Raw genomic sequence first — 24,620 nt, 5'->3', positions numbered from 1 at the left:
GTTTTTGCATAGAAGGGGAATTAAGGGTTATGGGGAAAAGGCAGGTAGGTGGAGATGAGTCCATGGCCAAATCAGCTATGATCTTATTGAATGGCAGAGCAGGCTCGACGGGCCGGATGGCCGACTCCTGCTCCTGTTTCTTAGGTTATGTTATATTTTAATCTTATGTTAGCCCAAGGAGGGATTAGAATGGCTTGTTAAAAGTAATATTGAAGGACTATAGAAGAGAGGATATTATGTTGTATAAGTCGTTGGTGTGGAGTACTGTGGACAGTTTTGGGCTCCCTGATCTGGAAAGATATGATTAAACTGGAAAGAGTACTGAAAAGATTTATGAGAAATTTGCCAGGTCTAGAGAACCTGAGTAGAGGGAGAGGTTTAGACAGGCTAGGTCTTTAACCCTTCGAACACGGGAGAGTGAGGAGTGACCTTCTTGAAAGGTTTCAGATTGTGAGAGGGGCAGATCAGATGGACAGTAAAGTCTTTCTCCTTCTGTAGGGGAATCCAAAACTCAGTTCAGGGTGAGTGCGATCTGAGGGGCAACTTTTTATAGAGTGGGAGATGAATATATGGCAGAGGGAGTGGTTGAGACAGGCACTATAATATCACTTACGAAGCACGTGGAGGGATGCTGCTGAGAGCCATACAGGCCAAATGGACTAGATAGGTGGAAGCTGAGGGGCCTGTATCTGTGACTCTACGCTCTGGTGTGGGAGATGACCCGGCCTTCGGACGCATTAAACGCCAGACCAGATGGACTGGATATGCAGGGTATCAGGACCAGAGGCGAGGGTTGGGCCGATACTGGCCACTGCTTCATGCCGTTTGCTCTGCCCTCTCCGGCACTGAGGAGATTTTCCCCGCTGTGCGATGGACCGAGGCTGAGGCTTTGGGCCTGCTCCAGGCTTCGGGTCTATGGGCTCCATTTCACTCTGAATGCTGTTGCGTGCTTTTATTGTTTGCACGATTTGTGATTTTTTTCTCTCTTTCTACGCTTTGGGTATTGGTCTTTTTATTTTAATCAGGTTCTTTCGGATTTCTTGTTTTGTGGCTGCCTGTAAGCAGACAAATCTCAAGCTTATATAATATATATATCTACTTTGACAATAAGTGCACTTTAAACTTTGATTCTGTTACATTAAGGGTCTGAATGGAAGCACTGGAGATAGAGACATTCAGGGGGGCCATGTGCAGAGTGATGGCTTACGGCAGAGCTCGAGTTGTGGGGAAATGGATTATGAACAAAAGGTTGAATATGCTGCAAGAGGAGTGGAGGTTGGGCCTAATCACAAATCTTCATGTTATTAGGAAGTTAGGGGCCACAGAGTCAGCGAGCAATATAACATGCATATGAGCCCGTCAGCCCATCTAGTCCATGCCAACTACCATGCCCATCCCGTTTGTCCCAATTCCCTGCATTCAGCCCATACAATTCTAAGCCCCACCCATCCATATACCTGTCAAAGTGTTTCCTTAGCATTGTACTTGCTCAACCACTTCCTCCGGCAGCTCATTCCATACAATCACCACCATCTGCATCACTAAGTTGGCCTTCAGGCTCCTTTTAAATCTTTCCCTTCTCACCCTAAAGCTATTTCCTTTAGTTTAGAAACCCCCTACCCTGGGGGCAAGACTGTCACCATCCACTTTATCTGTGCCTCTCTTAATTTTACACTTTTCTATAAAGTCACCTCTCATTCTCCACCGTTCCAGGGAATGTAGACCCAGCCTGGCCAACCTCTCCCTGTAACTTACACCCTCTAGTCCTGGCAACATACTCATAAGTGTTCTCTGCATTCTTTCCAGTTCAACTAATTCTTTCTATTGCAGGGTGAACAAAACTGTACATAGTACTTTAAGCACAGCCTCACAAATGACTTAAACAACTGCAGCATAATGTCCTGACTCCTGTACTCATTGCCTTGCCTGCTGAGGGCTAGCATGCTAAATGTTCTTTTCAGCACCATGTCCACCTGTGACGCCGCTGTCAATGAATTGTACATTTGCAGTCCTAGCTCTCTCTGTACCATTAGCCCTACCATTCACAAGTACCACACATCAGCTTTACCAAAGTGCATCACCTCACTCTCATCTTTCTGCCACACCTCAGCCTGCTTCCCTAACTGATCGAGATCTTTCTGAAATCTACAATTAACTTCACTATCAACAACATCTCCTAATTGCATGTTAACTGCAAACTTATTGATCAGGCCTTGTGTATTTGCATCCAGATTATTTACATAAATAATGAATAACAAGGAGCCCGACACTGAAGCCTATTGCACACCACAAGTCTCTGGCCTCCATTCTGAGAAACAAACTTTAACTCCAACTTCTCATTTTTATTTCTAAATCAATCTTCAATCTACTGAACTTGCAATCTACCGAAACCTTCCAAACCCACCAACCATACCGGACTTTGTCAACGGCCTTGTTGAAGTCCAAATAGACAACATCCACTGACCTACCCTCATCTCTTTGATTAACTCTTCAAAATCCTCTGAAAGATTTAACACGTTTGAATTTTTGCGCAGTAAGCCAGGCTGACCATCACTAATCAGACGCTGTCTATCCAAATATAAAGGAGGATACCAAAAGATTTTTCAGATATATAAAGAGTAAAAGAGAGGCAAGAGTGGATGTCGGATCACTCAAAAATGACATGGAGAGGTAGTAATGGGGGGGAGACAAAGAAATGGCAGACGAACTGATGAAGCATTTTGCATCAGTCAGCACTGTGGAAGACACTAGCAGTACGACAGAAATTTGAGAGTGTCAGGGTCAGGGTGTAGTTGGTCTTACTAAGAAGAAGGTGTTGGGATGCTGAAAAATCTGGAGGTAGAGAGGTCACCTGGGCCAGATGGAATACACCACAGGGTTCTGAAAGAGGTACGTGAAGAGTTTATTGAGGCAGTAGTAATGTTCTTTCAAGAATCACTGGATTCTGGAATGGTTCTGGAGGACTGGGAAATTGGAAATGTCACTCCACTCTTTAAGAAGGGAAGGAGGCAAAAGAAAGGAAACTATAGGCCAGTTAGCCTGACTTCAGTGGTTGGTGTCCATTATTAAGGACGAGGTCTCAGGGTACTTGGAGGCACATAATAAAATGGGCCAAGTCAGCATGGTTTCCTTAAGGGGTGATCAGTCTGTAGTTTCTTAGCTTGTCCTTGCCCTTCTTAAACAATGGGACAAATTTAGCCACCCTCCCATTTTCTGGAACTTCACAAGTGGCTAATGATGAAGTAATTATTTCCAGAAGGGCATCCAGAATTCCTTTTCTCACAAAGTCTGAGAATGCACTCAATCAGACCCTGGGGATTTCTGCACCTTAATGTGCTGTAAGGCTGAAAATGCTCCCCCCCGGTGATATGAATGTCCTTCAAATCATCTCCGGCTGTTTCCTTATCACTTCAGATCAGAATCAGAATCTTAAATCTGAGGTGCCACGGAAATGGGAAGAGGCGAGGTATGAAAGGTCCCATGGGAATGCATGCTGGGAGTAATTGAGTCTGGGGCAGCAGAACGTTGAAGAGGATCACGTGACAGTTGTGGATGCGAGGTGGTGAAGCGATGGAGGAAGTTGGAGACCAGAGATTCAGTTCAGGCTAAGGAAATTTAGTAAGTAGCAAATGGTGAAATGTGAAATCAGCCTATTTCAGCAACTTCTGCTTTGCACCTTGTTAAAACAGGCATGATCAGTCACTGACCCCCGTCTCTCTCGGTGTAGCACATCCAGTCGAGATGCTGCCAAGGCTTTGGGTCGTGACGATCGCTCTCCTGTTCTTTGCCTCGTGCATCCTGTGCACAAATCCGGGACTGAAAACAAGAATTACACAGAAAGCCTTGAACTATGGTAAGTGTGGGCAGCTCGCAGCCTGTTCTTGGGGGTCTTTTATCCTGCATGGCAGCAGTTGCTATGTACCAAAGCATAGATAGATAGGCTTTTGAGAAATTAGAGTATTGAGAGCTGTGGGGTACTGATACAGAGGAGGACTGTGTTACATCTGCCATTATTTCTTGAATGGTGGGGCAGAGTTGAGGTGCCGAGTGCCTTCCTCCTCCTCTGATCTTTTTGTGTTCAATATCCAGAGCTTCATGCTGAACCGTACTTTTTCACCTGAACAGCCATGTGCAAAACATTGGCGACCTCGTCCCCTCTGCACCCCCTGACAGCAAGTTTCCTTCTGCCACTGTGATCCCAGCTTCTTTCTCACTTCCCCACACGTCCACGAGCTTACCCACCACTATCTAGCACAGAAACATCCTGCGTGCGTTCAATATCATCTCATGTCAGCCTGTCGCCTGGTAGTCACAGGGGTCTGCTCCTGTATCCTCTGTATTCCTCTTCACCTCCACGGATTCCCCTGCCCCCACTGTCGTTCCCTTTACCCTGTTATTTGCCCTAGCCAGATATCCATTGGGTACCTATACCTTTCCACTGACCCCCCCGCCCTTCTAATCTCATAGTGGCTGTCTATTCATACTCATTTGTTCTTTGTTCACATCCATCAAACGTAGAATATCGAAGGGTCCAACACAGGAACACCTTCTTCAGTGCAGAATGTTGTACTGAACTACTTAAAATACTAACTAAGTACTCACCTAAACTAATCCCTTCTCCTAAACAAGATCCATATACCTCCATTCTCTGCAGATTCCTGTGCTGGTCTAAGAGCTCTTCAACATTTCTATTGAACTACTGCTCCTGGGAGATAAATACTGGCTGTCCACTCTACGTGGTCTCTCATAATGTCAGAAATCCCTATTGGTATTGGATTTCTTGTTGGTCTAAATTTGCCACATGTAGCGAGGTAAGCAAACGGCTTGTCTTGCATATTGTTCATACAGATCAAATCATTACACAGCGCATTGAGGTAGAACAAGGTCAGACAATGATAATGCAGAATGAAGTGTAACAGCTGAAGAGAAAGTGCAGGGAAACAATAAAGTGCAAGAGCATAATGAGATAGATTGTGATCTTATCGTACTAGGGAGTCAATTAGTAATTCATTCCATCCCGATCATTGGCCATCTGTGATCCTTTATATCACCCGATCCGTGAATTCTTCTCCATCCGCTTGGCCTTATCTCTGAATGTCTGCTTGCTCTTATGAAACTAAGCTGATGGTTCAGCTTGGACCCCCAGATCCACCTGCTTCACACAAGACACACACAAGACATACAAGACAAAGGAGCAGAAGTAGGCCATTCGGCCCATCAAGTCTGCTCTGCCACTTCACCATGAGCTAAAATATTCTCCCATCTAGTTCCAATTTCCAGCTTTTTCCCCATATCCCTTGATACCCTGACTAATTAGATACCTGTTAATCTCTTCCTTAAACACCTTCAATGATCGAGCCTCCGCAGCTGTAAGTGGCAACGAATTCCATAAATCCACGACCTTCTGGCTAAAAAATTTCTCCTCATCTCTGTTTTAAGGGTACCCTCTAATTCTAAGACTGTGGCCTCTTGTCCTGGACTCACCCAACAAGGGAAACAGCCTTTCCATATCTGTCCAACCCTTTCAACATTCGAAATGTTTCTATGAGATCCCCTCTCATTCTTCTATACTCTAATGAATACAGTCCAAGAGCTGACAAATGCTCCTCATATGTTAGCCCCTGCATTCCGGGAATCATCCTTGTAAATCTTCTCTGAACTCTCTCCAACATCAGTACATCCCTTCGAAGATAGGGGGCCCAAAACTGCACACAATATTCCAAATGAGGTCTCACCAGTGCCCCATAGAGCCTCATCAACACTTCCTTACTCTTATACACTATTCCCCTTGAAATGAATGCCAACATAGCATTCGCTTTCCTTACTGCCGATCCAACCTGGTGGTTAACTTTTAGGGTATCCTGCACGAGGACCCCCAAGTCCCTTTGTACTTCCGATGTTTGAATTTTCTCCCCAGTTAAATAATAATCTGCCCGATTATTTCTTCTTCCAAAATGTACAACTGTACATTTCTCAACATTGTATCTTATCTGCCATTTCTTTGCCTACTCTCCTAAACTGACCAAGTCTCCAACCTTTCCATTTCTTCAATGCCTCCTTCTCCTCCACCTATCTTGGTGTCATCCGCAAACTTAGCCACAAATCCATTTAATCCATAATCTAAATCATTGATATACAGTGTAAAAAGAAGCGGCCCCAGCACTGACCCCTGCGGAACACCACTAGTAACCGGCAACCAACCAGAATAGGATCCCTTTATTCCCACCCTTTGCTTTCTGCCTACCAGTCAATGCTCCACCCTTTCCAACATCTTTTCTGTAATTCCATGGGCTCTCACCTTATTAAGCAGCCTCTTATGTGGCACCTTATTGAAGGCCTTTTGAAATTCCAAATACACAACATCCACAGCCTCTCCCTTGTCAATTTTATTTGAGATTACCTCAAAAAATTCCAATAGGTTGGTAAGGCAGGATCTTCCCTTCATGAAACCGTGCTGGATTGGGCCTATCTTGTCATGCACCTCGAGGTATTTCATAACCTCGTCCTTGAGGATCGACTCCAATAACTTTCCAACTACTGATGTCAGACTAATAGGTCTGTAATTTTCTTTTTGCTGCCTCCCTCCTTTCTTAAACAGCAGAACTACATTTGTGACCTTCCAGTCCTCCGGAACCATGCCAGAGTCTATTGATTCCTGGAAGATCATTTCCAATGCCTCCACAATCTCCAAAGCCACCTCCTTCAGAACCCGTGGGTGCACCTCATCAGGTCCGGGAGACTTATCTATCCTTAGTCCATTTAGCTTCTCAAGCACTTTCTCTCTAGTAAACTTGACTGTACCTAATTCTATTCCCTGAGACCTCTGGCTATCAGGTATGTTGCTAATGGTCTTCCGCTGTGAAGACTGATGCAAAATACTCATTTAGTTCCTCTGCCATCTCTTTGTTACCCATTATTATATCTCCTGCATCATTTTCAATTGGTCCTATATCTACCCGTGTCACTCTTTTACTCTTCATACATTTAAAAAAAACTCTTAGTATCCTTTTTTATTTCTTGTAGGAATTTCATCCAATTCTGCTCTACCGTCCCTCCATCAAGCTTTCTTTTCCAATCAATTTGGGCCAGTTCCTCTCATACCACTGTAATTTCCTTTGTTCCACTGAAATATCGATACACCTGATACCAGCTTCTCCTTTTCAAATTTGAAACTGAACTCAATCATATTATGATCACTACTTCCAAGGGGTTCCATTACCTCTAGCTCCCTAATCGCCTCAGGTTCATTACACAGCACCCAATCCAAAACAGCTGATCCCCTGGTGGGCTTATGGACAAGCTGCTCCAAAAAGCCATCCTGTAGGCATTCTAGAAACTCCCTCTCCTGAGATTCAGTACCTTCCTGACTTTCCCAATCCACTTTCATATTAAAATCCCCCATAATTATCTTGACATTTTCCTTCTGACACGCTTTTTCTATTTCCAGCTATAACTTGTAGTCCACATCCCGGCTGCTGTTTGGAGGCCTGTATATAACTGGTCTTTTTACCCTTGCCATTTCTTAACTCAACTCATAAGGATTCTACCTCTTCTGGTCCTATGCCCCTTCTTTCTAGTGATTTGATATCGTTGCTTATCATCAGGGCCACGCCACCCACTTTACCTACCTTCCTATCTTTCCTATACACGGTGTATCCTCGAACATTCAGCTCCTAATCACATCCATCATTTAGCCATGACTCGGTGATGGTCACTATGTCATATCTTTTAACCTATAGCTGTACAACAAGGTCATCCGCTTTATTTCTAATTCTGCGGGCATTTAAGTACAGCACACTTAGATCAGTATCTGTTATCAATTTTGCTATATTTCTATCACACAGAAAACTATCCTGTCTATTCACCTGCCTGTTCTTCTTGCCATCTTTGCTGTTCAGTATCCTTGACTTATTTCTATTTTCCTCTTCCTTGACCCTGACACCCTGGTTTCCTTCCCCTTGCCAACTTAGTTTAAACCCTCCCCAACAGCTACATTAAACAGTCCCGCCAGGATATTAGTCCCCTTTGAGTTCAGGTGTAACCCATCGTTTTTGTATAAGTCATACCTCCCCCAAAATAGATCCCAATGATCCAAGAATTTGAAGCCCTGTCCCTTGCACCAATTACTTAGCCACACATTCATCTGCTTAATTCTGCTATTCTTACCATCATTAGCGCATGGCTCAGGCAGTAATCCTGAGATTATTACTCTGGAGATCCGGCTTTTCAATTTTCTTCCTAGCTCCCAGTAATCTTCCTTCAGGACCTTCTCTCTTTTTCTGTCCATGTCATTGGTACCAAGACTTCTGGCTGCTCGCCCTTTCTCCTCAGAATACTCTGGACCCAATCTGAGATATCCCGTACCCTGGCACCAGGGAGGCAACACACCATCCATGTATCCTTGTCCGGTTCGCAGAAACTCTTGTCTGTTCCCCTCATGATGGAATCCCCTATAACGACTGCATTTCTCCTTGCTCTCTTGATCACGGCACTGGGCAGAGTGCCCAAGTCCCGTTCGCTGTGGTCCACTGGGATCTGTTTTGGGGTAAGGATGAATTGTACAAAAGGGACAGGTTGCACCTTAACAGGCGGGGGACCAGCATTCTGGCAGGCAGGTTTGCCATTGCTATACGGGTGTGTTTAAACTAATAAGTGGGGGGGGGGGGGGGAGGAGACGAACTGGAAATATAAGGATGGAGTTAAAGGGAAAGAGAGAATAAGAAAAGTTAAGAAAGGCATCAGAATTGATGGGGCAGAAAGCTCAGGAAGGAATCAGAGAGTATGGCCAAGTGCAATAGGGATCGGTGTGAGAAGTGAGGGGAGTAATGGATTAAAAGTATTATATATGAATGCACAAAGTATGAGAATAAAGTGGATGGGCTTGAAGCTCAGTTGGAAATCAGCAAGTATTATGTTGTAGGAATAACAGAGACATGGCTGCAAGAGGATCAGGGCCGGGAAATGAATATTCAAGGATATACATCCTATCGAAAGGACAGACAGGTGGGCAGAGGGGGTGGGGTGGCTCTGCTGGTGAGGAATGAAATTCAATCTCTTGCGAGGGGTGACATAGAATCAGGAGATGTAGAGTCAGTATGGACAGAACTGAGAAACTGTAAGGGCAAAAGGACCCTAATGGGAGTTATCTACAGGCCCCCAAATAGTAACCTGGATATAGGGTGCGAGTTGAATCAAGAGCTAAAATTAGCATGTCGCAAAGGTAATACTATGGTTGTAATGGGGGATTTCAACATACAGGTAGACTGGGAAAATCAGGTTGGTACTGGACCCCCAAGAAAGGGAATTTGTGGAGTGCCTCCGAGATGGATTCTTAGAGCAGCGTGTACTGGAGCCTACCAGGGAGAAGGCAATTCTGGATCTAGTATTATGTAATGAACCGAATTTGATAAGGGAACTCAAGGTAAAGGAGCCATTATTATGGTAGTGACCATAATATGATAAGTTTTAATCTACAATTTGAGAGGGAGAAGGGAAAATCGGAAGTGTCAGTATTGCAGTTGAACAAAGGGGACTATGGAGCCATGAGGGAGGAGCTAGCCGAAGTTGACTGGAAGGATACCCTAGCAGGGATGACAGTGGAACAACAATGGCAGGTATTTCTGGGAATAATTCAGAAGGTGAAGGATCAGTTCATTCCAAAGAGGAAGAAAGATTCTAAGGGGAGTAGGGGGTGACCGTGGCTGACAAGGGAAGTCAAGGACAGTCTAAAAATAAAAGAGAAGTATAACATAGCAAAGATGAGCAGGAAGCCAGAGGATTGGGAGACATTTAAAGATTACTAAAAAGGCAACATGGGGAGAAAAGATGAGGTACGAAGTTAAGCTAGCCAAGAATATAAAGGAGGATAGTAAAAGCTTCTTTAGGTATGTGAAGAGAAAAATATTAGTTAAGACCAAAGTTGGGCCCTTGAAGGCAGAAACGGGTGAATTTATTACGGGGAACAAGGAAATGACAGACGAGTTGAACAGGTACTTTGGATCTGTCTTCACTAGGGAGGACATGGACAATCTCCCTGATGTAATAATGGCCAGAAGATTTAGGGTAACAGAGGAACTGAAGGAAATTCACATTAGGCAGAAAATGGAGTTGGGTAGACTGATGGGACTGAAGGCCGATAACTCCCCAGGGCCTGATGGTCTGCATCCCAGGGTACTTAAGAAGGTGGCTCTAGAAATCGTGGAAGCATTGGTAATTATTTTCCAATGTTCTATAGATTCATGATCAGTTCCTGAGGATTGGAGGGTGGCTAATGTTGTCCCACTTTTTAAGAAAGGAGGGAAAAAGAAAACAGGGAATTATAGACCAGTTAGCCTGACATCAGTGGTGGGGAAGATGCTGGAGTCAATTATAAAAGATGAAATAACGGCACATTTGGATAGCAGTAACAGGATCGGTCAAGTCAGCATGGATTTATGAAGGGGAAATCATGCTTGACTAATCTTCTGGAACTTTTTGAGGATGTAACCATGAAAATGGACAAGGGAGAACCAGTGGATGTAGTGTACCTGGACTTTCAGAAAGCCTTTGATAAGGTCCCACATAGGGGATTAGTGGGCAAAATTAAAGCATATGGTATTGGGGGTAGGGTACTCACATGGATAGAAACAAAGAGTAGGGATTAATGGGTCCTTTTCAGAATGGCAGGCAGTGACTAGTGGGGTACTGCAAGGCTCGGTGCTGGGACCACAGCTATTTACAATATACATTAATGATTTAGATGAAGGGATTAAAAGTAACATTAGCAAATTTGCAGATGACACAAATCTGGGTAGTAGTGTGAAATATGAGGAGGATATTAGGAGAATGCAGGGTGATTTGGACAGGTTGGGTGAGTGGGCAGATGCATGGCAGATGCAGTTTAATGTGGATAAATGTGAGGTTATCCACTTTGGTGGCAAGAACAGGAAGGCAGATTACTATCTGAATGATGCCAAGTTAGGAAAAGGGGAAGTACAACGAGATCTAGGTGTCCTTGTTCATCAGCCACTGAAAGTAAGCATGCAGGTACAGCAGGCAGTGAAGAAAGCTAATGGCATATTGGCCTTCATAACAAGGGGAGTTGAGTATAGGAGCAAAGAGGTCCTTCTGCAGTTGTACAGGGCCCTGGTGAGACCACACCTGGAGTATTGTGTTCAGTTTTGGTCTCCAAATTTGAGGAAGGACATTCTTGCTATTGAGGGAGTGCAGCGTAGGTTCACGAGGTTAATTCCCGGGATGGCGGGACTGTCATATGTTGAAAGATTGGAGCGACTGGGCTTGTATACACTTGAATTTAGAAGGATGAGAGGAGATCTGATTGAAACATATAAGAATATTAAGGGATTGGACACGCTAGAGGTAGGAAAAATGTTCCCGATGTTGGGGGAATCCAGAACCAGAGGCCACAGTTTAAGAATAAGGGGAAGGCCATTTACAGACAGACATACTTTATTGATCCCAAGGGAAACTGGGTTTCATTACAGTCGCACCAACCAAGAATAGTGTAGAAATATAGCAATATAAAATCATAAATAATTAAATAATAATAAGTAAATTATGCCAAGTGGAAATAAGTCCAGGACCAGCCTATTGGCTCAGGGTGTCTGACACTCTGAGGGAGGAGCTGTAAAGTTTGATGGCCACAGGCAGGAATGACTTCCTATGATGCTCAGTGTTGCATCTCGGTGGAATGAGTCTCTGGCTGAATGTACTCCTGTGCCTAACCAGTACATTATGGAGTGGATGGGAGACATTGTCCAAGATGGCATGCAACTTGGACAGCATCCTCTTTTCAGACACCACCGTCAGAGATTCCAGTTCCACCCCCACAACATCATTGGCCTTATGAATGAGTTTGTTGATTCTGTTGGTGTCTGCTACCCTCAGCCTGCTGCCCCAGCACACAACAGCAAACATGATAGCACTGGCCACCACAGACTCGTAGAACATCCTCAGCATTGCCTGGCAGATGTTGAAGGACCTCAGTCTCCTCAGGAAATAGAGATGGCTCTGACCCTTCTTGTAGACAGCCTCAGTGTTCTTTGACCAGTCCAGTTTATTGTCAATTCGTATCCCCAGGTATTTGTAATCCTCCACCATGTCCACACTGACCCCTTGGATGGAAACAGGGGTCACTGGTGCTTTGGCCCACCTCAGGTCCAACATCAGCTCCTTAGTCTTTTTCACATTAAGCTGCGGATGATTCTGCTCACACCATGTGACAGTTTCCCACTGTAGCCCTGTACTCAGCCTCATCTCCCTTGCTGATGCGTCCAACTATGGCTGAGTCATCAGAAAACTTCTGAAGATGGCAAGACTCTGTGCAGTAGTTGAAGTCCGAGAACAGAGTCTTAGAACAGAATTGAGGAAAAACTTTTTCACTCAGACAGTTGTGGATCTATGGAATGCTCTGCCTCAGAAGGCAGTGGAGGCCAATTCTCTGGATGCATTAAAAAAGAGTTAGATAGAGCTCTTAAGGATAGCAGAGTCAAGGGATATGGGGAGAAGGCAGGAACGGGGTACTGATTGTGTATGATCAGCCATGATCACGTTGAATGACGGTGCTGGCTCGAAGGGCAGAATGGCCTACTCCTGCACCTATTGTCTGTTGTCTTCCTCTGTCAGGTCAACCTCTCCAACAGTATCTAAAACAACATATCGATTTCTGAAGGGGACTTTCACAGAAGTGTTGTTCACTATCTTTCTATAGGTATTATCAATCACCTCCTCACTTTCCCTAATGAGCTGAAGGTCGTCAAGTTGCAGCTCCAGATCCCGAACACGGTCCTTAAGGAGCCTCATCTCAATGCACCTGGTGCAGATGTAATCCCTGGGGAGGCTGGGAGTCTCCCAGGGTCCCTACATCTGGCACTCTAAGCAGAACAGTAATCCTAGATGCATACCTCTAATGCTACTGTTATTACTAAATAAATAAACCTGTAACTTACCCCTTTTCTATAAGATTCAACGGTCGCAGGAAGCCTCTTCCCATTTCCGCCTAAGCCTGTTGAGCCAAAGCCCTATCACTCTGCACCCTCTCACTCCACTGCCCGCTCCAATGCTGCCCACTGGATATGGCGGTCTTCTTTTCAAGCCTTCCGCGCTCTGAGGTCACGCGCCTGCACAGTCATGCCTCTTTTATCCCAAGTAGTTTTTAAAAAAATCTGAATTTTCTCCCGAAAAATGGCAACTTACTCCGCTGCCTGCTTGCTGTGAATCGAAAGAAACTGTTGAAGATTGCTTCCCTTTTTAAACCTTCCGTGCTCTGAGGTCACGCGCCTGCGCAGTCGTGCCTCTTTTATCCCAAGTAGTTTAAAAAAAATCTGAATTTTCTCCTGAAAAACGGTGACTTCAGTCATTTCAATGTCATCTCTGACCTCAATGAATCTAAAAGCCTTTTGTACAACTAGACACATGTGAATTCTTTCTCTGGGCTGAGTAATACTGTACAAATGCAAGACATGCACTCCAGAAACAGTACTAATACTCTTCATGATGGTGGGTGCAATTTTATAGTCACAGGGTCATACAGCTTGGAGAAAGGTCCTTTGGCCCACCCTATCTAGTGTTGCTTCTGATGTGCTCTACTATGATGCTAAGATACACTGCTCTGTATTAATCTGATAGAATAAATCGTCACTGGTTAATCTGTGTTAACCATGTGCTCATTACACTTTACACCTGTGCACTTAGGAAAAAATTTACATTATACGTCAGTGATTTGGATGATGGAATTGATGGCTCTGTGGCCAAGTTTGCAGCCGATACGAAGGTAGGTGGAGGGGCAGGTAGTGTTGAGGAAGCAGGGAGACTGTAGAAGGATTTAGACAGGTTAGGAGAATGGGCAACAATGTGGCAGATGGCATACAATGCTGTGCATTTCTAACATTACCTGTCTCTATTAACAGCACCATCTATTAATCATTAGTTACCAACACAAAATGCCGTAACTATATTTGCTTGTGTGCTGGCTCCATCCCTTTATATTCAGACTCACCTGGCGCTGGGCAACTTAAACTTGGTGTCACTATTTGGACTAGTGTGAGTATCTTTGGGTGAACCACGACAGCCACAGATTGTTGGGGAGAGTGCTGATCTGTACGGTGTGTAACTAAGCACATGTGTCCAATTCCTACCGAGCACTGAATTCTCCAACATTTCTTTCTCATACAGCTCAGTCGATTGGGATGGCTGTGTTACAACAGAAAATGCAGAGGGTGAAGATTCCAGATGTATCGGGTAAAAAGCGTGTGAAGTTTATTGGCCGCATCCGTTTCAGCTTCACAGGGTTAGTGCTACTTTGTGTTGTTCTGCAATCCATGCCCACTGCCTGTTTAACGGAACTGTATTTTAAGATCGTTGCTTCCATTGCTAACTGAAGTGTGTTGACCTGGGTTGACTGGGCAGCTTTGTAAATGTTGTGCCTCCTGTTCAGTTTGATGCACCGAGTCTAAGTGTTTTTTGTGGTATTGCTCAGCACACAGTACAAACAGAATTCAAGTACATTACACTGAATGAATGGGTACTTTCCAGGAAAGTGTTCACTGCCATATGAAATGAGTTGTGTTGTGAAATATTTCAGTCACTGAGCAACTTCCAAAGTGCCCACAATGACAAACAGGAAGCAGGAACACACGGAATAAATGAAAGGAATGCTTTCTGTAGCTCGACACTCCCACCAGGTCTGTCTTTCACAAAGCTTTGTACAATGCACTTTGATTACACTTAACATGGATTTTTCATTCATTCAGTTCTTGTGAAAATTTGTTCCTTAGACTTTTTACTATCTCTAGCATTCTGTTTTTGTAGTTTATCATGTAATTTATCACATTTCCTTTCACTAATGAATCAGTTAACTTCTTCTCTTGTTTTTTTCTTTTTATTTATTTATTTATTAAATTTTAGAAATTACAAGGAATAAATGTGATAATAAAATAGTAAGAAAAATAATATTGACCCTCCCCCCTCCCCTTAACCCTTATCTAAAGAAAAGAAAGGGAAAAAAAAGAAAGTAAGAAGAAAAAGATTGCCTGGATATCGGAGGATCCCCACATGCTCCATGGAGTTCAAAATAATTTTGATATTTATTTTTACTTTCCCCAATTACTATGATTTTATCTTCAAAGGACCTGTGTATTTAATCCTATCTTTTGTAAGTATGGGAGCCAAATTTTCAAAAATATATCATATTCATTTCTTAGATTATATGTAATTTTTTCAAATGGAATACAACTATGTATTTCATTATTCCAATGATCCATAGTTAAATATAAATCAGATTTCCAACTAACTGCGATAACTTTTTTGGCTACTGCCAATGCAATTTTTATAAATTTTTTCTGATACTTGTTCAATTTAAGTTTCGGTATTGTCCCTTCAATGTCTCCTAATAAAAATAATAATGGACTATGTGGGAGTTGTACTCCAGTAATTTGTTCCAATAAAAGTCTTAGATTTATCCAAAATGGTTGAATTTTAAAACAGGACCAGGTAGAATGTAAAAAAGTACCAATTTCTTGACTACATCGAAAACATTGGTCAGACATATTTAAATTAAATCTATTTATTTTCTGTGGTGTTATATATAATTGATGTAAAAAATTATATTGTATTAATCTAAGTCGAACATTTATTGTATTTCTCATACTATCAGAACATAATCTTGACCAATTTTTTCCATCAATTTTGACATTCAGATCAGATTCCCATTTTTGCCTTGATTTATGAATTCCTAACTTAATTGTTTGCTTTTGAATCAAATTATACATACAAGATATAAATTTTTTAATTTTTCCTTTCTGAATTAATATTTCTACTTCACTAGGTTTTGGCATCAACATTGTTTGTCCCAGCTTTTCTCGTAAATAGGCTTTTAATTGAAAATAACAGAAAAGAGTATTATTTGATATTTTATATTTATTTTTTAATTGATTAAATTACATCAATATACCTCCTTCAAAACAATCACCTATATATTTAATCCCCTTTTGGAACCAATTATGTAAAAGTTTATTATCCATTGTAAAAGGAATAAGCCTATTTTGAATTAAAGTTAGATAGATAGATAGATAGATAGATAGATAGATACTTTATTCATCCCCATGGGGAAATTCAACTTTTTTCCAATGTCCCATACACTTGTTGTAGCAAAACTAATTACATACAATACTTAACTCAGTAAAAAATATGATATACATCTAAATCACTATCTCAAAAAGCATTAATAATAGCTTTTAAAAAGTTCTTAAGTCCTGGCGGTAGAATTGTAAAGCCTAATGGCATTGGGGAGTATTGACCTCTTCATCCTGTCTGAGGAGCATTGCATCGATAGTAACCTGTCGCTGAAACTGCTTCTCTGTCTCTGGATGGTGCTATGTAGAGGATGTTCAGAGTTATCCATAATTGACCGTAGCCTACTCAGCGCCCTTCGCTCAGCTACCGATGTTAAACTCTCCAGTACTTTGCCCACGACAGAGCCCGCCTTCCTTACCAGCTTATTAAGACGTGAGGCGTCCCTCTTCTTAATGCTTCCTCCCCAACACGCCACCACAAAGAAGAGGGCGCTCTCCACAACTGACCTATAGAACATCTTCAGCATCTCACTACAGACATTGAATGACGCCAACCTTCTAAGGAAGTACAGTCGACTCTGTGCCTTCCTGCACAAGGCATCTGTGTTGGCAGTCCAGTCTAGCTTCTCGTCTAACTGTACTCCCAGATACTTGTAGGTCTTAACCTGCTCCACACATTCTCCATTAATGTTCATTTTGCTAATAAAGATTTCTTTATCTCATCGTCCATATTTACCTTATTCCATAAATCAATCAAGTGTCTTAATATAGGAGATTCTTTTTTTCCCCGTATCCATTTGGATTCCCATTTATATATAAAATCCTCTGGTATATTTTCTCCTATCTTATCTAATTCTATTTTAATCCATGCCGATTTTTCTTCATCAAAAAAAGACGCAATAAATCTAAGTTGATTTGCTTTATAATAATTCTTAAAATTTAGAAGTTGTAACCCCCCTAAATCAAATTTACATGTCAATTTTTCCAATGATATTCTTGACATCTTTCCTTTCCAAAGAAATTTCCTTACATATTTATTCAGTTCTTGAAAAAACTTCTGAGGTAATTGTATTGGTAAATTTTGAAATAAATATTGCAATCTAGGAAATATATTCATTTTTACAGCATTAACTCTACCTATTAATGTTATTGGTAACATCATCCATTTATCAAGATCCTCTTTTATTTTTTTAATAATGGCAAATAGTTTTGTTTATATAAATTTTTAACATCGTTATCAACTCTAATACCTAAATATTTTATCCCATTCATTGACCATCGAAATTGAGTTGCTAATTGACATTGATTATAATTTCCTTTAGTGAGGGGCAAAATTTCACTTTTATCCCAATTTACTTTATAACCTGATACTTTCCCATATTCTTCCAATCTAAAGGATAATCTTTGCAGGGATTGCAATGGGTTTGTTAAATAAATCAAAACATCATCAGCAAATAAATTAATCTTATATTCTTCCTGATTAACTCTAAAGCCCCCAATGTCTGAATCTGTTCTAATTAATTCAGCTAATGGTTCTATTGCCAATACAAATAAAGCAGGTGATAATGGGCAGCCTTGTCTAGTTGACCTCGTTAAGCAAAATGGTGTTGAGATCTGACCATTTGTAACTACTTTAGCTTGAGGATTAGTATTTAAAGTTTTAATCCATTATATAAAAGATTTTCCAAACTCATATTTTTCCAATACCTTAAATAAAAAATCCCATTCCTATCTATCAAATGCTTTTTCTGCATCCAAAGCAACTGCCACACTCATTTCCTCTCTTTTTTTTGCCAAATGAATTATACTAAATAACCGAGTTATATTATCCATTGATTGTCTATTTTTAATAAAACCTGTTTGATCCATATGTATTAATTTTGGTAAATATTTAGATATTCTATTAGATAAAATTTTTGCTAATATTTTGTAATCTGTATTCAACAAAGAAATAGGCCTATATGATGTTGGTTTTAAAGGGTCTCTATCTTTTTTTGGCAATACAGTTATGATCGCTGTTAAAAAAGATTGTGGAAGTTTATGCATTCTTTCCACTTGGTATATTAATTCCATAAAAGGAGAAATTAATAAATCTTTAAATTTTTTATAAAACTCAGGAGGAAAACCATCTTCTCCTGGGGATTTATTACTCTGAAGTGATCCTAAAGCTTCTTCAACCTCTTTTAATGTAAAAGGCATATCTAATCCTTTCTGTTCTTCCAAATTTAATTTTGGAAGGGTTATTTGTGATAAAAATTTATCTATCTCAGCGATCTTATTTTGTGATTCTGCTTGATATAATTCAGTATAAAATTTTTTAAAAGTTTCATTAATTTCTAAAGGCTTATAAGTAACCTTATTTACACTTGTTCTAATTGCATTTATTGTTTTAGAAACCTGTTCTGTTTTCAACTGCCAAGCAAGAATTTTATGCGATCTTTCACCTAATTCATAATATTTCTGTGTAGTTCTCATAATTACTTTCTCTGTATGATATGTCTGAAGTGTATTATATTGTAGTTTTTTATTAACAAGTTGTCTTCGTTTTTCTTCTGTCATATGTCTTTGAGATTCTTTTTCTAACTTTATAATATCTTTTTCCAATTGATCTATTTCTGCTGTGTATTCCTTTTTAATTTTAGATGTATAACTTATAATCTGACCCCTTAAATATGCTTTCATCAACTTCTTCTCTTGTGAAGTGAACTCACAAATTCTATATTCAAGCTGACCATATGTTAGCCTAACCTGCAAACTCCAGTTTTTTCCCTTTCCCTCACCCATTCTCTGGATCTTATCACATACCTTCTTAATATCACTTAAATGCTACATTTCATCAGATTCAACATTGATGGTATATTTCACCTTGTTTTTTAAATTAATCTCGTCAATATGAAATATTTTATTCAGATCAGAGCTCAAACCCTCAGACACCTGCTCACATGTAACTATAGAGATTCTGTAGTATTAGGTTTCACAACTTTGGCCATTGTTAAGTCTAACTCTTAATTAAAACTTGTGCAACATTTAATTTGTACATACTTTTTATCACTTGAACTGTGATCAGAATATTATTGGATTGCAACTGAAGTATCGTTTTAAGATTAAATCAAAATTTTGTAGAATTGCAGTCAATGTTTTAATTTAGGACTATAATCAGAATTCCATCGGATTGCAATTGATATTTTTGGCTTGCCAATGACAATTTTTCCACACTGTATTGTAATCTAGATGTTTTTAAAGCACTAAATTACGTTGGAAGATTTCTTAGGTACTCCTTGTACAAATTAAATTTGAGCATGATGTTACTTTCAGTGCTGGTCTGATTTTTTTCAGAATAGCAACATATAATAGTTTCCCTTTACTCTTAAACTTCTACTAAATGATGTATTGAAGCAAGAACGAGACAGGTTTCTCAGATGATTTGAACATTTTGAAAATTGCTCAAAGGACAAGTTGACAAAGAATAGGGATGATCAAACAAAGCTTTTCATTTAACACTGGACAGCAATTTTTTTCAAAACTGTTGCCTGCTGAGAGATGCTCTGTGGTTATGATAAACCACGTGAAGCTGAACACAAATGTAATTTCAGACTCCTGGATCACATAGGAATTTGGAGAAACAAGCAAGTAACTTCTGCTTAATATAATTGCATAATGATGCTGACACTTTGCAATAGTTTGCAATGAGCCTGGAGCAGAGAAGAGTACCCAGACAGCGGAAAACATCCTGTATTGTCCCGGTACCGAAGAAACCACAACCAAAGGAGTTGAATGACTTCAGACCTGTGGCCTTGACGTCGCACGTGATGAAGACCATGGAGCGGCTGATAATACAGAATCTGAGGCCACAAACCAGGCACGCCCAGGATCCTCTTCAGTTTGCGTATAAGGAGAAGGTGGGAGTGGAGGATGCTATCACGTATTTGCTGCACAAATCACTCTCTCACCTAGAGGGGGTCAGTTGTGCTGTGAGGATTACATTCCTTGACTTCTCTAGTGCCTTTAACACTATCCAGCCCAAGATCTTAAGGCACAAACTAACGGAGATGGGAGTAGACTCTCACATGGTGGATTGGATAGTGGACTACTTGACAGATAGACCTCAGTATGTGCGGTTGGGAGACTGTAGGTCTGACACGGTGGTCAGCAGCACAGGGGCGTCGCAGGGAACCGTACTCTCTCCGGTCCTGTTCACCCTGTACACATCAGACTTCCAATATAACTCAGAGTCCTGCCATGTGCAGAAGTTCGCTGATGACACGGCCATAGTGGGGTGTGTCAGGAATGGACAGGAGGAGGAGTATAGGAAACTGATACAGGACTTTGTGATATGGTGCAACTCAAACTACCTGCGTCTCAATATCACCAAGACCAAGGAGATGGTGGTGGACTTTAGGAGATCTAGGCCTCATATGGAGCCAGTGATCATTAATGGAGAATGTGTGGAGCAGGTTAAGACCTACAAGTATCTGGGAGTACAGTTAGATGAGAAGCTAGACTGGACTGCCAACACAGATGCCTTGTGCAGGAAGGCACAGAGTCGACTGTACTTCCTTAGAAGGTTGGCGTCATTCAATGTCGGTAGTGAGATGCTGAAGATGTTCTATAGGTCAGTTGTGGAGAGCGCCCTCTTCTTTGTGGTGGCGTGTTGGGGAGGAAGCATTAAGAAGAGGGACGCCTCACGTCTTAATAAGCTGGTAAGGAAGGCGGGCTCTGTCGTGGGCAAAGTACTGGAGGGTTTAACATCGGTAGCTGAGCGAAGGGCGCTGAGTAGGCTACGGTCAATTATGGATAACTCTGAACATCCTCTACATAGTACCATCCAGAGACAGAGAAGCAGTTTCAGCGACAGGTTACTATCGATGCAATGCTCCTCAGACAGGATGAAGAGGTCAATACTCCCCAATGCCATTAAGCTTTACAATTCTACCGCCAGGACTTAAGAACTTTTTAAAAGCTATTATTAATGCTTTTTGAGATAGTGATTTAGATGCATATCATATTTTTTTTACTGAGTTAAGTATTGTATGTCATTAGTTTTGCTACAACAAGTGTATGGGACATTGGAAAAAAGTTGAATTTCCCCATGGGGATGAATAAAGTATCTATCTATCTATCTATCTAGTTCAACTAAGCTAAAAATGTTTTGTTGATGATTTTCATTTGTACTTAGTGTGTGAGGTTTCTTGTCTTAAATTGTCCCACAATCAGCCAGCCAGCACTGATGGATTCCAGTTGCCCTGATAACATTTCTCTGTGACCACATTGTCCTGGTGAAACTTTTCACCATGCTCATCACTGGCTGTGCCAGGATTTGCAGGGAAGAAGTCTAAATGGGAATGTAGAAAATGAATCGTTAGTGACATGTTGCACTTCATGGTTTTGTATGTTTGAAGCAAGTTGTCAAGCAGCTGTTTGTAGTTTGTTGCCAAGAAAGTTTTCAACAGCAACCCTGAATGCCTTCCATGCAATTTTCTCCGGTCCCACTAGATGTTCTTTGAATTCCCTGTCATTGATGACCTGTTTACAGAAATGACTCCTTAATTTTGGCTTCAGTTATTCTTGGAAACATCTGTCTCAAATATTGAAGTCCTTTACCTTACTTGTTCATTGCTGTCACAAAATTTTTCATATGCCCCAGTTTTGTATGAAGAGGAGGCAAAAATATCTTTGGGTCTACAAGTGGAGTGGCTTATTATGTGCCACACTTTCCTGCCCAGGAACCAACTGCTTACGGAGTGGCCAATCCTTTTTAATGTAGTGAGATTCTTCAGCATGGCTGTCCCATTCACATTTGTGTAAAAGAAAACTCAATTTAATTGGTGTGCTTGGATAATGGAACTATTAGCTGCTCTATCAAAAAACCCTGTATTTAGACATGGACTAATGATCATGACTATATAGTCCTTTATACTGGTATTTGCTAGACCCTTAACCCTTTCAGGCCTATGCATTAATTTTAGTTGTCTCTATGATGGAAAATTTTGTGCCTGGTGACAGCAGGTTCCATCCTTGCAGTCTTGAACCCAGTAATTCTGCTTTTGCCTTTGTTACGAATGTGCCACAACTCTGAGGGGCCGAAGGGTACAAAGCCGCCCCCTGCTTTTTGAGAATCGCAAGATCGCTATTAATTTGGGTCTGGGACCCAGGAAATGAGAGAGAATCCACAAGGTTTGGAATGTGTCCTGGCCTCAGCGAAACAAAGCCACTGATAATGGGCATTGTCTCTTGGAGACGGAATTGTGTATTGAGTACTGTACTATTCATTGAAAACCCTCAGGGGATGACCAGAGTGGGCTGGTTGAGGGATTGCATCATCCCAACCTGATTGACATCTGAGACCCTGTGAGTAAGGATAAAAGAGGGTCTGGGGAACAACCCCTTTAGACGCACCAGGAGAAACGCTAGAAATCCCGTGACAGCGTTTAATAGCGACAGCCGGTGGGGGGCTCGTGTGCGTCCTTCCCTTGCCTGGGATTGGCGGGCTCACCACGGAAGAACGGCTTTAGCTAAAGGAGAGGCCACAAGTGAACGGCCACACCAACGGGACTCCCGACGGATCGAAATCATAAAAGGAAAAGCCGGCAAGTTTCTCAAAATCTCTCTCTCGACTCCAACCAAAGGCTGCAGCCTGCATGAACTGAGTGACTTTTATATTTCCATCGGACAATACATTATCCCCTAGACAACGATAGAGCTATTTCTTATTGATTATTATTATACCCGCACTTTTAGATTTAGTATTGACGAAGTATAGTATCTGTATGTTTGCATTGATATTATTTTTGTGTATTTTTACTAATGAATATTGTTAAAAATAGTACCATCAGACTGCAACGGACCTCTCTATCTTTGCTGGTAAGTGACCCAGTTACGGGGTTCGTAACACCTTCGACAAACCCAAGTCTCTGACCTGATCACTTAAGTCAGATTGAGTTATCAGGTGACGCTCACTCGACATAAAGGGTTCAATATCTGTATCAGTATCAGTGTTGTTTACCATTCCTGGCATTTGTATCTTGGCAGCTTCATCTGCCTTCTCTAGACTCCGTGTTTCTGGTGGTTTCGATATTGGAAGACTATTGTCATACAGCACAGATCTCATGGCTGAAGGGAGATTGGGGTATTCAATGGATTTCTTGTTTTCAGCAGAGTACCCAGACACACTGGTCAGACAGAAGTAGCAGTCTGTTATAATGTCCTTCTGCTCTCACCATATCATCGGGACGGTGAATGGTATTGACTTCCGAGTACCTCTGGGCCAAGCTCTAAGATTGAGGGCGCATGTTGCACAACAAACGTGAGGAGCCGAAGCTTCGTCTTGGTCACCAATTTTACACCAAAATTAGAGCTCATAGGCTTTCTTAATAAGAGAGATCGTGCTCTGTCTTTGAGATTTAAGCGTATACTCGCCACAAATATAACAGAGAGTATCGCAATTGTTGCAACAAAGCTGAGACATTTTGCTATCACAAATACTCCTGAAAACACAATTACTTCATTATAATGAGTACACACAATATGCTATGCACATAGAGCACGTGTATCAATGTGATCACAAACCGATGTACGTGTAAATGCATCGCAAACCAACAGACATATAAATGTAGTGCATAGAGCAGTGTGTGTGATGCTTTTATAGCCTTTCTACAACTTGTCCCGCCAAGCAGCATCCACCCTGACTAAGATTGCCTGGACCAGATAGAAACTTTTCAGCTTACATTGTGGGCAACATTTCAATTGACTTGAATTATGAATTGATATAACAAATATAGGTGATTTCTTAAAAAATTGTGCGTGATAGGGAAATTTCATGGTGATTATCATGATCAGCCACCCAAAATTTATAAGATACACCCAAAAGTATTCAGAAAGCAAAATCTTTCTTGTCCAGTGAAATTATAGATGAAGATCTTACCTCCTTTTAAGTTTGTATGCTGACAGTTTCCACTTTATCTGTGATTCCTCTGATCCCTTAAATCTTTGCAACCATCTTGCCGACAATGCCAACATTGTTGGATTCTGATGCTCTGGATCCGAGGTTCTTCGGAAGTCAAGAGTGAGGAATAAAGCTTGTTGCTCTCCTTTATTAAGTGCTAAGCGAACAAAGGAATTGGAAAAGGAGAGTAGTGAGAAGAAAGCCTAGTAGCGACGGCAGGAAAGAGCCAAGGAGAAGCAGTGAGTTCATGCTCTGCTCTGCTTCTACCATAGGTAACAGGCATTCCATTCACATTTCATAAATAAGAGTTAACCCCCATTCACATAATGCAATACTCAGGACCTCTTTCTGTCCAGAAAGAGACAAAAGAACTGTAACTACTAGGAAACACTCTGAGCAATTGCATATACATGGGTAATTATATGAAATAGAAACAGTCATAAGGTAGTTCACCTGTAGAGAAATAACAATTATACTGTCTAATCCAACTGTAGATTGACCAAATCTGCAATGTTCTCAATCCTTGCTCTCTTTTCAAGGTTGAATCTCCTCTAGTGCATTCCTTGGTCCCCTGGTAATATCCACTTGGCCAAACAGCACACTTCCAA

The 24,620-nt window shown here is 41.3% G+C and overlaps 1 protein-coding gene across 1 annotated transcript in view; it reads left to right on the top strand.

The window, feature by feature from the left end:
• The first annotated feature begins 3,692 nt into the window (after positions 1-3,692).
• LOC140735900 (bactericidal permeability-increasing protein-like) overlaps positions 3,693-24,620 on the top strand; it is a 50,362-nt gene continuing 29,434 nt past the window's right edge. Inside the window, exons 1-2 of the mRNA XM_073061493.1 lie at positions 3,693-3,853; positions 14,173-14,287. Of these exons, the coding sequence (XP_072917594.1) occupies positions 3,742-3,853; positions 14,173-14,287 (227 nt within the window). The 5' untranslated portion in view covers positions 3,693-3,741. The remainder of the gene's footprint in view (positions 3,854-14,172; positions 14,288-24,620) is intronic.

Source organism: Hemitrygon akajei, chromosome 11 (assembly GCF_048418815.1).
Source record: "Hemitrygon akajei chromosome 11, sHemAka1.3, whole genome shotgun sequence".
Lineage (NCBI taxonomy): Eukaryota > Metazoa > Chordata > Chondrichthyes > Myliobatiformes > Dasyatidae > Hemitrygon > Hemitrygon akajei.
Note: the sequence above shows the minus strand (reverse complement) of the source record. Positions and strands in the feature narration are given on the sequence as shown.